This window comes from Hippoglossus hippoglossus, chromosome 12 (assembly GCF_009819705.1).
Source record: "Hippoglossus hippoglossus isolate fHipHip1 chromosome 12, fHipHip1.pri, whole genome shotgun sequence".
NCBI classification, from domain to species: Eukaryota; Metazoa; Chordata; class Actinopteri; order Pleuronectiformes; family Pleuronectidae; genus Hippoglossus; species Hippoglossus hippoglossus.
This window is the reverse complement of record NC_047162.1, coordinates 348,737-361,988: the sequence shown is the minus strand read 5'-3', so window position 1 is coordinate 361,988 and position 13,252 is coordinate 348,737. Positions and strand designations below refer to the sequence as shown.

Here is a 13,252-nt window from a genome sequence, read left to right as displayed (position 1 = left end):
CTTGTCCTCATAGACCCTTTCATTGAAGTCTAACTCCAGGGCTTTCAAAACGTCATTGACTGATGGGGCAGGAATTTATTTTACAGCAACCCTGTGAACGAAGCTCTGACCTCCCTGCCTGTCCAGATGAGGATTGGATGAACCTATAATGCTCCAGCCAAGCTCAGTTCTCTGTGCAAAGGGTTCATTGTCTTTGCCTATGACAGCTTCAAGTGGGGCTAGTGCTGATGGAGAATCATACCCAATTAGCAGTCCTACTTCGCAATCTTGAAGTGGTGGCAACATGTCTGCTAGATGTCTGAGGTGAGGCCACATTTGTGCCGTTTCTCTTGTTGGGATATAAGACTTATCCACCGGAATAAAGCTACGGGTGTAGGCTTGCTTTACATGGATGTGCTTATCAGAATTAAGACCTCGAACTCGTAGACCGCAGATACTCGTACTTGCCAAGATGGTGTCGACAGCTGTCATTGTGCTGAGTTTCAGCTTCACTGGTTGAGAGTCCACATCCAGGTCCTGAAGCAAGTCTTCTAGAATGAATGTTGAATCGCTCTGTGTATCAAGTAATGCATAGGTGAGAACTTCTCTTTGCGGCTCTTTTACCGACGACACCAGGACTGGGACTATGCTTCAGGTAGCGGGGGCACATTGAGTTGATGCATAGGATGTGACCTTGAGAGCCTCTTCACTCGGGCCATCGTCTGCTAGGGCAGAGCCATTTTTCATCACTTCCCCTGGTCCTTTCATCCACTCCTCATGCAAGCAAGTGGGATGCCTACGACCACAGGTATTACATGTATGTCGCCCTTTACAATCTTTGGTGATATGTCCCTTCCTTAAGCAACCAAAACAGAGGCGATTTTCATGGATGAATGCCTTTTTGTTTTCCATGGGTTTTGCAGCAAAGGAAGGGCACCTGGCAATGCCATGCATTTCATCCTTGCACACCACACATGGGGGTCTTCCCCTATAATTGTACATTTCAGGTGCATCTCGGGTGGCGTTCTTTAATTGGGCAGTTGTATTGAGGGATCTGGCTCCCTTTTCGACTGTGGGTTTAAAGTTCATCCAATGTGGGGAGGTGATAGGGTTACAAGATATCCGGGCCTCTTTGTTCAGGAACGTTGTGAAACTTTTGAAATCGGGGTAATCCCCAGACTTATACAGGTTATCGTCGACAATTCGGCCCCACTTTCGTACAATCCATTCCGGTAGTTTTTGAAGTAACTTGTGGTTTTCTTTGCAATCATTCAAAATGGTCAAACCTTTAACATGTGGGATTGCCTCTGCGCAGCCTTGGAGAAAGTCTGTAAAATCTCTCAGTGCTAAAGGATCGGTCGCACTGATTTTAGGCCATCTGGCGAGCTTGTCTCGGAAGGCCTTTTGAACAAGGAATGGGTTCCCATATCTCTCATGTCGGACTTTCCAGGTGCCTGTCTATGCGTCCTCCGAGTTCCTGTAGAAGAACCCTTCCACCGCTTTGCGGGCTTCTCCGACGAGGTAAGTTTTTAGGTAAAACATCTTCTCGCTTGGTGAGAGAGGTTTCTGATCAATAAGGGTTGTGAAAGACATCTTCCAATCAAGGAATTTCATGGGATCGCCATTAAACATTGCTGGCTCAGGTACGGGCAGGCGATTTATGCTGAGTGAGCTTGCTATCGCTTGGGCTGAGCTTCGTATTCGGTCTCCTGGTGAGCAGCATCCGATTCGTGGTTCATCCCATTTTGGCAGTCATCTTCGAAACTGTTATATGCTCTTACTCTAGCAGCTGCTACCTGGACTTCCTTCTCTGCCTTCAGCTGCTGCAGGTTCGTTCTCTCCTCTTCTAGCTTTGATTGTCTCTCTGTCCTTTTACGCTCCACTTCAGTCAACATGGCCGCCTCTTCAAGTTTCCATTCGCTTTCCAGTGTTCTGAGCTTGGATTGCTGAGTTAGAATGTCTTTTGTCGCCTTTACCTCCTCTTGCTTGGCTGCGAGTTCTGCTTCTGCATCTTGTCGTTTACTAGAGCTAGTGGAAGTTGCAATTGATTGATCTGAGTTCCGTGATGCTTCTGAAAGTGCGGTTTCAGTATTTGTAAGTCCAAAGATGGAGCCATGCTCTTCCTTACTCAGCACTATTCTCACTCTCTCCTTCTCGACTCGTTCATTATAGTTCCCATCGATGATGTCTCTACGATTACTCACAAGAGCAAGGATCTCTTCAGTCAGAGCGGAGCAGGTGTCCATTTTACCAACAATATCTGGAGTGGAGGTTTGGTTGCGTAAAAGTGGCTCATAATGATGGTGCACCGCATCATGTTTTGTGATAATTTTGTGTTGGATTTTATCGAGGTCATCTGGAGAGCAGTAGTTCTTCAATTCAGTCCGAACTTCTCTTGCTGACAATTTCCAGGACTCATAGGCCTTATAGAGAGTATTTTTGTGCTTTAGGGCAGTCTCTTTGTGCAGTTCTTGGACCTTCTCTGGTATTATTCTTTGCCGCGAGCCTGGTCTGTCTTGATGTGTGGGAACTGATTTACTTGTTGCTGCTGCTTCGAGTGACATTTTGTTTTACTTGCGTTGCTGATTTGACTATCGAACTTTTAATCGTTGGGTGTAATATGCAGTATGCCTGAATAGAACCTCTGCAAGTAGTCGCTTTAATTTGGTAACTGCTATTTCTTTAGCCAGACATTTACAAAACTATAAATGAATACTCAGCGTTTTAGTACAAAAACAGATGCAACATAAATATCATAAGTAGAAAGAAAAAGGCTTGACAGGCACAATCGAAAGAGAATGCGCTATAAGTGTGCTTAGCAAACTATACTAGGCAATTAAACAGTGTTTAGGCTCCTCAAAGACAACAATAAATAATGTTAGTTGCAACATGACACATATTTACCATTGGTCGTTATAATCATCAATCAACTTCTCCAAAGATTCCCATTTTGTGATCAGTATTGACTTTAGGACAGCAGGAAAGTCCCCAGCATTTTTAGTATTTACATGTGAAAACACTTCATTAGATTTGCATATTCATAGTACAGTCTATTTACTGTCTTTTATTCATGTCTCTCAGTGCATCTATCATGCGTGCACCTTTGATGCGTTATCCAGTCTTGCCTGACGGTCGATTGTAGGTTGTTTCTTCGTAAGGGCGACGACGCGGGTCAGGAAGACGTTCCAAATGTAGCGTTGAGTTTTACTGTAACAGCCCCTGGCTGGCAAAGCATGACGCAGAGAGTTTCAGACTGATGCGTCACGGCTCTTTATTCAGACAATACATCGTGGCGCCGTAGAAACACCGTAAAACTAGAACGACAGCAAGTACAACATAATCATTTAATAAAAGACAAATACAACCGTTAAAATACCTAAACATCAGCTAAACAAACAAATAACCACGTGAGACAAGTTTGACGGGTTAATGTGACATAGCGACTCCTGTTCCGCGCTACCTGTAGCAAAGTGAATAAAACCTGCTTCCTACCTCATTCCGCTCGGCGAGGGCTGTTAAACGAGGATTAAAATAGGTCCGTAAGGTAAGGAATCGCCGTGCAGCTGGCGTCCTGTCGTTTCCGCTGCTACCATCCTTAAGACTCAGCTGTACGGCAGGTGTTTTATATCGGCTCGGACCGGAAGCAAGGGATTTGGTGTGTATATTACATCTGTCCGTGCCGTGAAAGCTACAGGCATTTACGCGAGGTGAGTCGCTACGTTTAAAAGGGACAACAAATTACTAACTTAAATAACACGATACATACTTGAACATAAAGTACAAAATAAACCCAACCCAAATAATAAATGAAACAATCTGCATAACCTACCAGGTTTAGCAGTCAGTTACACACTTATTTTCTGCGGAGAGTAAGAACATTTCTGCGCACATGTTAGTGAATGAGGCCCAATGTCTAGTACAGAAACCATTGAACCACCTGTAGCACCAGGTTTATATTTTGACCACTTTTCTTCAATAGATCTTTCTGAACCGACTTCACTAGTTTCGTCCTCTTAACCAACAACTTGTCTATTAGACTTCTCTCTCTCTCTGTCTCTGTCTCTCTCTCTCTCTCTATGTCTCCAGAGCTGCAGGATTCAGACAACAATAATTATTAATATGAACTTATCAACTCATCCAGTGGCTAAACCACATGGACGAATACCTAACCTTAAAAAATTTTCCCTGTCATGAACCTATGCTAAAACCAAAACTCTCTGTAACCTGCCACTAAGAACTGACCACATAAGTTCACCCCCAAACCAGTGCGACAGGCATCATGTGAAACATCCTCTCCCCTGGCTACCTAACTGGGAATCTAGCTGTCTGTCTCAACCCTAGTATATGTGCAGTAGTGTCGTTGGGAGATTTAAACACAGAGCCCAATCACTCAGCCAGGCAACCATTAAAATTGTGACCTACCTTGACAGTCACGGAGGTGTACCCTCAGTAAAATGCTGTGGCCATGCTAATGCACATAAATCACATACTCAAAAAACAAACGACTCCATAAATGGATGCCGTTCTAATGCCTATTGGGAAAGCTGTTCCACTTACAAGGCTGCTCACTCACACCAGGTCAAGGCAAACACAAAACTGTTTCTCAGGCAGGTTAACAATGACTTACTTGTGTAGAAAACCCCAATCCCCACTGACTCAAACACTACAACAGTGAATTTAGGGGGTAGCCAGGAATCACCACAGTAACCAGTCAACTAAAGTGTTCGACCCACTAGCCACAGGCTAGTGCATCTAGGCATCCATGGTCGTTACACTACCCTATGTGCGGGACTCCCTCAAAACCCAATGCTTATTTTAGGCTACAGTTACAAAGATACACAGAAACAATAGTCCACACAGTCTTAGCAGGGAAAGTGTTAATTTATTTAACAAAACGTAAATCAAAATGAAAAGGAACGATGTTACATGTCAGTAATGTAGCATGTGTGGGTGGGTGAAGGGTGGATGAGTGTGTGACAGTGTGAGTTAAAAGAGAACCAAACCACAACTAAACTATTTTGTTGGCCATGTGGAATCAGCTGCTCAGCCACCAAGAAAAAAGAAGAGAACAGAATGACTCAGGCATCCTTTTTATAATGTAGGTACAGGTGTGTCCAGCAAGCTCAGATGGTCTAGTCCTTCTGGAACTCCAGGATGCTGAAGAGAAAGACGCACAGATTAGCCATCATAATGTATATAATCCATCATTATATACAGTCTATGGACCAGGTGTAATGACATCTTGGGTGATCGGACTGCATCACTGTTGACTAAGGCTGGTTCTACATTCAAATTAATTATACACGATTGCTGTTTGTAAAGACCAATGGTAAATGGTTTTGTATTTATATAGCGCTTTTCTAGTCTTGATGACCACTCAAAGCTCTTTACAGTACAGTTTTACATTCACCCATTCACACACACATTCATACAGTGCATCTATTAGCAGCACTTTCTTGTTCTATGAGCAATTCAGGGTTCAGCATCTTGCCCAAGGACACTTCGGCATGCAGATGGGGAAGACTGGGGATCGAACTGCTGACCTTCAGGTTGGAGGACGACCTTTCTACCCCTCAACCACAACCGCCCAATGCGTTTCTGTTTTTAGCAAACCTGACTTTTCAGGTCTGTTTTGACTGTGTTTGTGTGGGTGTGTGAGAGAGATAGTGGGGCAAGAATGGGCTTAGCAAATCTATTCTACAATACTTAAAGGGATAGTTCACCGAAAAGTGAAAATTCACTCATCATCTACTCACCACTTTGTCGATGGAGGGTTGGGTGAAGTGTTTGAGTCCAAAAACACTTCTGTCTCAACAAGTCTCGGGTAAACTTTGTTTGAGCATAATCCAATACAATTGAAGTCAATGGTGATCGATTCTTCAGACGTAATAAAATGACAGAAAAACATAACATGCCTCCATACTGCTCCTGTGGTGTCATCCAAGTGTCCGCAAGCCCCGACTTTCAAATTCGACTCGAAACAAGGTCATTTACACCGTGTTTTAAGCCTAAAAGTCCACAAAAAATGGCAAAGCTAGGGACGTTAGTATTTCCAACGGTCCCTGAATGCACCTCGTCGGAAGATATCAGAGGAATTTAGGAGATCAGTCAATCAATCAATCAAATTTGTATAGCCCATATTCACAAATCACAATTAGTCTCTTAAGGCTTTAACAGGGTGTGACATCCTCTGCCCTTAACTCTCAACAAGAGTAAGGAAAAACTACTAAAAAACCCTTTTAACAGGGTAAAAACAACGTAGAAACCTCGGAGAGAGCCACATGTGAGGGATCCCTCTCCCAGGACGGACAGAAGTGCAATAGAAGCCACAGGTAAATGAGAACATCAACAAGATAAGGGTATTTGCAGCATTGATTAGAATAAACACTTTGTAGCATAACTGAATGTCAATGAATTGATGGATTATTGTCAGTAATGGTCGAGTATCTGAGGAGAAATATTGTATATCAAGCAGTCTTGTTGTAATCATAGTCCATGGTCAGCAGCCACCACGATCATGATCCACCATCAAGATCGGATGCTACTATAGTCCACAGTCATTGTCCACTTCCGCCATTAGGATCCACCATCAGCTTGATCGTGGTCCACCACCACTATCAAATGCCAGCACGATACAGAATCCGCCATACAGGATCCACCATTACAATCACGATCTCTGATAGGTGATCCACCATCATAATCCACGATGTGGCCGCAGCCCTGGATCTGCGGACGATAAGGCAAAGGGATTCCGGGGAAGAAGTCAAGTCAGTAACATGTATTGATGAGATATTCATTTCTTTGATGTGATAAGGATGGAGAAGAGGAAGGAGAAGCTGGGAAGAGAAATTTGTTTTAAGTGAGAATTAAAGGACAAATCGGGTCAAAGATCACTCCCAAGTTCCTGACTGTTTCATTGGAAGCAAGGGCAATGTCGTCTAGAGCAGCTATATCATTAGATAATGTATCTCTAAGGTGTTTAGGGCCAAGTATTAGAACCTCTGTTTTATCTGAGTTTAATAAGAGAAAATTGCGGGTCATCCAGGTTTTTATGTCCTTGAGACATGCTTGGAGTTTAGTCAATTGATTACACTGTTCAGGTTTTATTGACAAGTATAACTGGGTGTCATCCGCATAGCAGTCGAAATTTACAGAGTGTGTCCTGATAATGTTACCTAGTGGAAGCATATATAATGAAAATAAAATTGGGCTGAGCACAGAGCCCTGTGGAACACCATGGTTAACTTTGGTGCGCACAGATGACTCATCATTAATTTGCACCAATTGGAATCGATCTGAAAAATATGATTTAAACCAGTTTAGGGCGGTTCCTTCAGTGCTAATTAACTGTTCTAGTCTCTGTAAGAAAATTTGATGGTCAATAGTGTCGAATGCTGCACTAAGATCTAACAGAACGAGGACAGACACAAACCCCTGATCTGAAGCTATTAGAAGGTCATTAGTGACTTTTGCCAAGGCTGTCTCCGAGCTGTGATTGGCTCTAAACCCCGACTGAAGTCTTCATATACATTACTTTCCTGGAGAAACTCACACAGCTGATAGGCTACAACTTTTTCAAGGATTTTAGACAGGAAGGGGAGGTTGGATATCGGTCTGTAATTGGCTAAAACCTCCGGGTCCAGGGTAGATTTTTTGAGAAGGGGTTTGATTACAGCTAGTTTAAAGGACTGTGGTACATATCCTGATGATAATGAGAGATTGATTGTGCTCAGTAACGTACTATTAATGAGGGGCAGAATTTCTTTAAGTAATTTTGTAGGAATGGGATCTAAGATACAAGTTGTTGTGTGATCAGAGAGAAGCTGTCTAAATAATTGGTAAGATTCTCAGCTGTTTCTGAGATTTCTATTCTTGATAGTTTTTTATTAGTGGCATATATTCTGATGAGAAATCGAAGGTTATTAAATTATGGTCTGATAGAATCGGATTGCGCGGAAGTACTATTAGATGTTCAATTTTGACACCGTATGATAATACAAGGTCAAGTGTGTGGTTACAACAATGAGTAGGTTGGTGTACACACTGACTGAAACCAATTGAGTCTAGTACTGAAATAAATGCTACGCTAAGGCGATCATTATTATTGTCAACATGAATATTAAAGTCATCGACAATAATAACTTTATCTGTTTTTAGGACTAGGTTTGATAAACACTCAGGGAATTCCGTTAAATATTCAGAATAAGCCCCAGGAGCACGGTAAACTACAGCAAATATTATTGGCTGTTGGTGTTTCTTGGATTGGTGTGGCAGACTAAGAACAAGACTTTCCAATGAGTTGTAGCTTAGTTTAGGTTTAGGATTAATTGATAGACTGGAGTAAAAAATAGCAGCAACTCCACCTCCTCGGCCAAAGTCTCGGGGAACGTGTGAATTTACATGACTGAGGGGAGTAGATTCATTTAGGCTGACATATTCATCATGATGCAGCCAGGTCTCAGTGAGGGACAATAAATCTATTTTTTGATCTGAGACTAAAATATTTACTAAAATAGCCTTTGATGATAGTGATCTTATGTTTAAAAGTCCACATTTAAAAGTCTTTGTTTGTTGTGTTGTTGCAGAGGTTGTGTTAATTTTTATCAGTTTTTTGTGTAGAATTCTCCTGTTAATGTTTGATTTAAATAATTTAATGGGACGGTGGACAGACACAGTCTCTATGGGGTTGTGGTTGTGTGACTGATCCAGAGGGAGTGCAGAGAAGTGTTTAGCACTGCAGCTCTGCTTCCTGGTCCCAACTCTGGGTTGTCATTTTATAGACTGAGTAATATTCCTAGGTAAGAGAGCTGCCCCATCCCAAGTGGGATGAACGCCGTCTCTCCTAACAAGACCAGGTTTCCTCCAAAAAGTTTGCCAATTATCTACAAAGCCCACACCATCCACCGAGATGAAATGTCAAGAACGTTTTTCTTTTCTGTAAAGCAAGAATGAATGTCCTTGTGCTCAATATGAACAGGATGAACAATTACTAAAACTAATTACACTTTTAATACACAGATGAGGAATTGAAAACAATTGAAAATATAGAAAAGCACAGATTTGAATTCAGATCAATATTAAGACTTTCTTGGTTAAACAATTGTAATCTAAAATTGTGTCTTGTGTCTCAGTTTTGATGACCATGACCCAGCAGTTATCCATGAGAATGCGGCCCAGGTAGAGGCTCTGGTTCCAATTCGTCTGGACATGGAGATAGAAGGACAGAAACTACGAGATGCCTTCACGTGGAACATGAATGGTAAATATGTCAATAAGCTTGCCAACATCCAAAATGTACAGCATTGTCTTGGAAATTTTTTTTCTCTGTGGTAGTACTTTCTAATTTTGTTCTGACCTCAACACCCCACAAACCCAGAGAAACTGATGACCCCAGAGATGTTTGCAGAGATTTTGTGTGATGACCTAGACCTGAATCCTCTGGCCTTTGTCCCTGCCATTGCCTCAGCCATTCGCCAGCAGATTGAGTCCTACCCAACTGACAGCGTACTAGAGGAGCAGGCAGACCAGAGAATCATCATCAAGGTAGGTGCTGAGCCTACATAACAACAATAAACCATTTCGGTAATTTTTCTCTTTTGCTATTTACCCTTTAGAATGAACAATGAGAACAAAGAAGCAGCGTATTTTGTACTGAAAATGTTACCACATAATCTTAAGCTGCAGACTCTGAGACATAATAGCACATAGGATGAAAGAGGTATTAGTAGAATGGGGCTTACAGGAGGGCCAGCAAGTGGGCAGACCACAGGTCATGCATCCAACACAATAAAGGTTACCTAAGTGAATTATTGGACATGGCTTCATTGCTCCTGGCACAGGCTTCACCTGGCAATAGGTACATTTTGTTATATCTATTTTTCCTAGCTTCAGAAATAATGTTGAATTAAATGCAGCCCAAATTGGTGACTCTTTCACTTTGGCGAACTTGGAAAAAGGGAAAGGGATTGTTTTTAATAGTTTACTGTATTCGGGGAAAAAAGGGTGACTGGATTGTTGGCATCTGTAAAAAACAATAGAAGGGCTTTCATGTAGCCCCAGAAGCCTGAGAGTTGTAATGACCGTTTGTAGAATATCTGTCTCCTAGGTGGGAAATTTGGCTTGAAATCACACTGGCAGAGAGCCAACTAAATCCTCAGAACCCCAGGGATACTGTGATTTCACTCAAGTGAGGTCTGCTCCACAACTTTGTGCTTTACCCATGCATCACTGTTACTAGAAAAAACTACTCCAAGTCATTACACATGACCCGGTCGCAAAAAGGTAGCAACCAACCAATGATTTGCTTCACCTTGTTTTTATCTTTTTATTCTATTTTGTTTTAAAAGACCTACACGTCTCTCATTTGCAGGCGAGTTGTGACAATGAGAAACTATCATTACATAACTTTCATTGCCTGCCTGAAACTAACCCTACCGACACCCACATCTCCATCACCGTCTGTCTGAACTCCATTCATAGTACTATCCACACCCCCAGCTAACACCCGCAATCCAATCACAACTACTCAACCATACGCGTGCAGTACAAATCCAACCCCTTTAAAAAATAGGCAGTACATGGCCTGAGTGGAAGCATCTTTTTTTATGTGTTGGTCTGTGAAGCAGTCCAGCAGCCTTACCCTCGGCATCGGCGTCCATTCGTGTAGATTGTGTATTTCAAACATAGCGTCACAGAGTCCCAGGAGTTGCCGGCGTGGCAGGATAAAGCCAGCGCCTACCGATCTGATGGACTGACTGACCGACGGAACCGTGAGTCCATTCTGACTATGTATATAGCAATTTAATTTCATTGAAGTGTGAAAAGACTATCATTTCTGCAGAAGCTTTGATTTCCTGTTTGTGTATTGGGTGCCTGTGGTAAAACTCAGAGTGGACTTTGATTCAGCTTTTTTTGCATTTTATTTTGAACTGGACTGAACTTTACCTTTTGTGAATTTGTGAATAGGACATGGGGGATTGGACTCGGACATGGGGGATTAAAAAACCTTTTTATGCACGATCTCACTCATACACTCACACGCATACTTACAAACACACTCTCATGCTCAGCTGTGCTTGTTGCTTTTTAATATATGCACCTCAATGCAGGAACTAAATAATCTTCTGAATGTGCTGTTTTCGGGGTGATGTTTTCTTATTTATGGTTTATGTTTTGTGTGGGTTGACAGAGTGATTCCTTCTCATTAATAATATTTTTTTTGTCAGACAGGACTCTGACTGTCACCCTACTTTAAATGGAGGAAAAACCCAGTTAAAACCACTACAAAAAAGTGGATCCCCAGCTACGTGGAGGAAATGGAGGACACATTTATTCCTTCATTGGTTCAGCTCATGATCAATGAGATGTGATGCGATTGGAAGTGTACTCTTGGAAGGATTTTGAATACAAATTTCGGTCAGCCTTTTTATCAGAGGACTACATCGATGAGCTAGAGGACAGAGTAAGGACAAAGGTTCAAGGGGACAACGAAAGCATTTGTGACTTTGCTTACAGATAACGATCCCTTTTCCGCCGCTGGAGGCTAGATATCACAGAGGCAGATGTGATTCAACTAAAAAACACCCATCCACTGCTGGCCTGTCAGTTGAGAAGGAGGGTGGCCACAGTGGACAAGCTTATTAGGCTGGGACAGCAGCTTGAAAAGCATTGGAAAAAACAACAACATTAAAGTACTGTACATGACTCCCACTAACCGGTCCTGGGGTCTCATTTATCACCGTTGCATACGCACAAAACGGGGCCTGAAACGTGCGTACGCCACTTCTCACGCAAACGTTGGGATTTATCAAAACAAACTTGAAGGGAAAATTTGCGTATTTCCACGCAAACTCTGACCCATGCGTACGAACGTTTTGGAGATGGGAAAGTGGCGACGCAGACGTGAGGTGGTGAACTGAAGCAGATTATTGATCCAATTCATCATTTACATTAAAACCAACAGCTTTAGTTGTGCTCGCGCGACATTTCTGTTCCACACGAACCTTTTAATTAAAAAATATATAAAACAACTTAAAGCAAATTACGTTCAGATTCCATTAAACAGCGGAGTTACAGATCCGAGTCATTAATAGTTTTTAATAATATCTTCTAACACTGCGCGTGTATCATCAGATCACTGCAGTGAACGGGACTGTGCCATCAGGCACACAGCGCACACAGAGCGCACTGGAGATCACTTATAAGAAATGAAGAAACTTTCCAAATAATATCCCAGAGTGGAGGTGAGGATCCACTGATGTGAGGGAATCGGTCCGAATGCTCTAAATAAATAAATACTGCCGTGACACTGGTGCGGGGTTCTGCGTGATGTGTGCATGCGAATGGAAGGATGAGGACGAATAGAGAGTTCAGCGATGTCTGATCAGCTGATATAGATTCTATTGATCTGTGATCTTTTTTTAACTTCAGGCTCCGTTCTTTCTATCGTCTTCACTCTCACACAGTGTTAACAGCAGCAGCAGCAGAGTATCAGTGTATTTTCTTTATTAGTGACATCACTGCTGTCCCATAAAATCGCTCTTCACCTCCACCTCACTAACAAACACCTCGATATCAGTTTCAGAAAGTTTCGCTTCTTCTTCTCATCGCTTGATGCCGCGACTCCGTCACGACTCACGGTGGAAACCCATTGGTCAGCAGCATAATTTAATATTCATGCCGTGCTTTGCATTGACCATTCATGGTTGAAAGTGGGTGTGTGGAGGGCGGATTTGGAGGCAGATCCATGTACGGACGTTTCCAGGTGGACTGTGATTTATAAAGCGAACATTGCGTTCAGGTGTGCGTGCGCACGGTTTTATAAATCGGAATTTACTTTGGCGTACGCCATTTCCGGCTTTTGGGCGTAAGTACACTTTTAGTATGAATCCTATGCAAAGTTTGATAAATGAGACCCCTGGACAGCTGCCTCAACTTTGCAACCATCCTCCAGCCATGTAGCAGAAAAACCACCCCGTTTTGCTCTTATACTGTCCCCAGTATAAGAGCAAAAATCCAAAGCCCATCCGACCATTTAAGCAGCAACAGCAGCAACATTCTTCGAGATTGTCTACTGGAACAATCAACGACATCTTTGCTTCTCTGCTATCGATCCCCTTGGATCATGGAAGTCAACCCAGGCCAGCATTGATGCAGAGCTATCAGGTAATTGAAAGAGGCCCTCTTCCTTCAGCTGCAAGAAAACTGTAATATATGCACTACCAAGTTGGGATGCACTGAGGTACTCATCCTCAAGGTCTTTGCTACCCATAAT

General features: G+C 42.5%; 1 protein-coding gene across 2 annotated transcripts in view; it reads left to right on the top strand.

Moving 5' to 3' along the window:
* Positions 1-13,252, top strand: part of LOC117771928 (SWI/SNF-related matrix-associated actin-dependent regulator of chromatin subfamily B member 1-like) — a 54,698-nt gene that overhangs the window by 32,153 nt on the left and 9,293 nt on the right. The window contains exons 5-6 of one of the 2 annotated variants that reach the window (XM_034602843.1): positions 9,111-9,238; positions 9,356-9,522. In XM_034602843.1, the coding sequence (XP_034458734.1) occupies positions 9,111-9,238; positions 9,356-9,522 (295 nt within the window). The remainder of the gene's footprint in view (positions 1-9,110; positions 9,239-9,355; positions 9,523-13,252) is intronic. The other variant, XM_034602844.1, reaches the window with a different exon arrangement.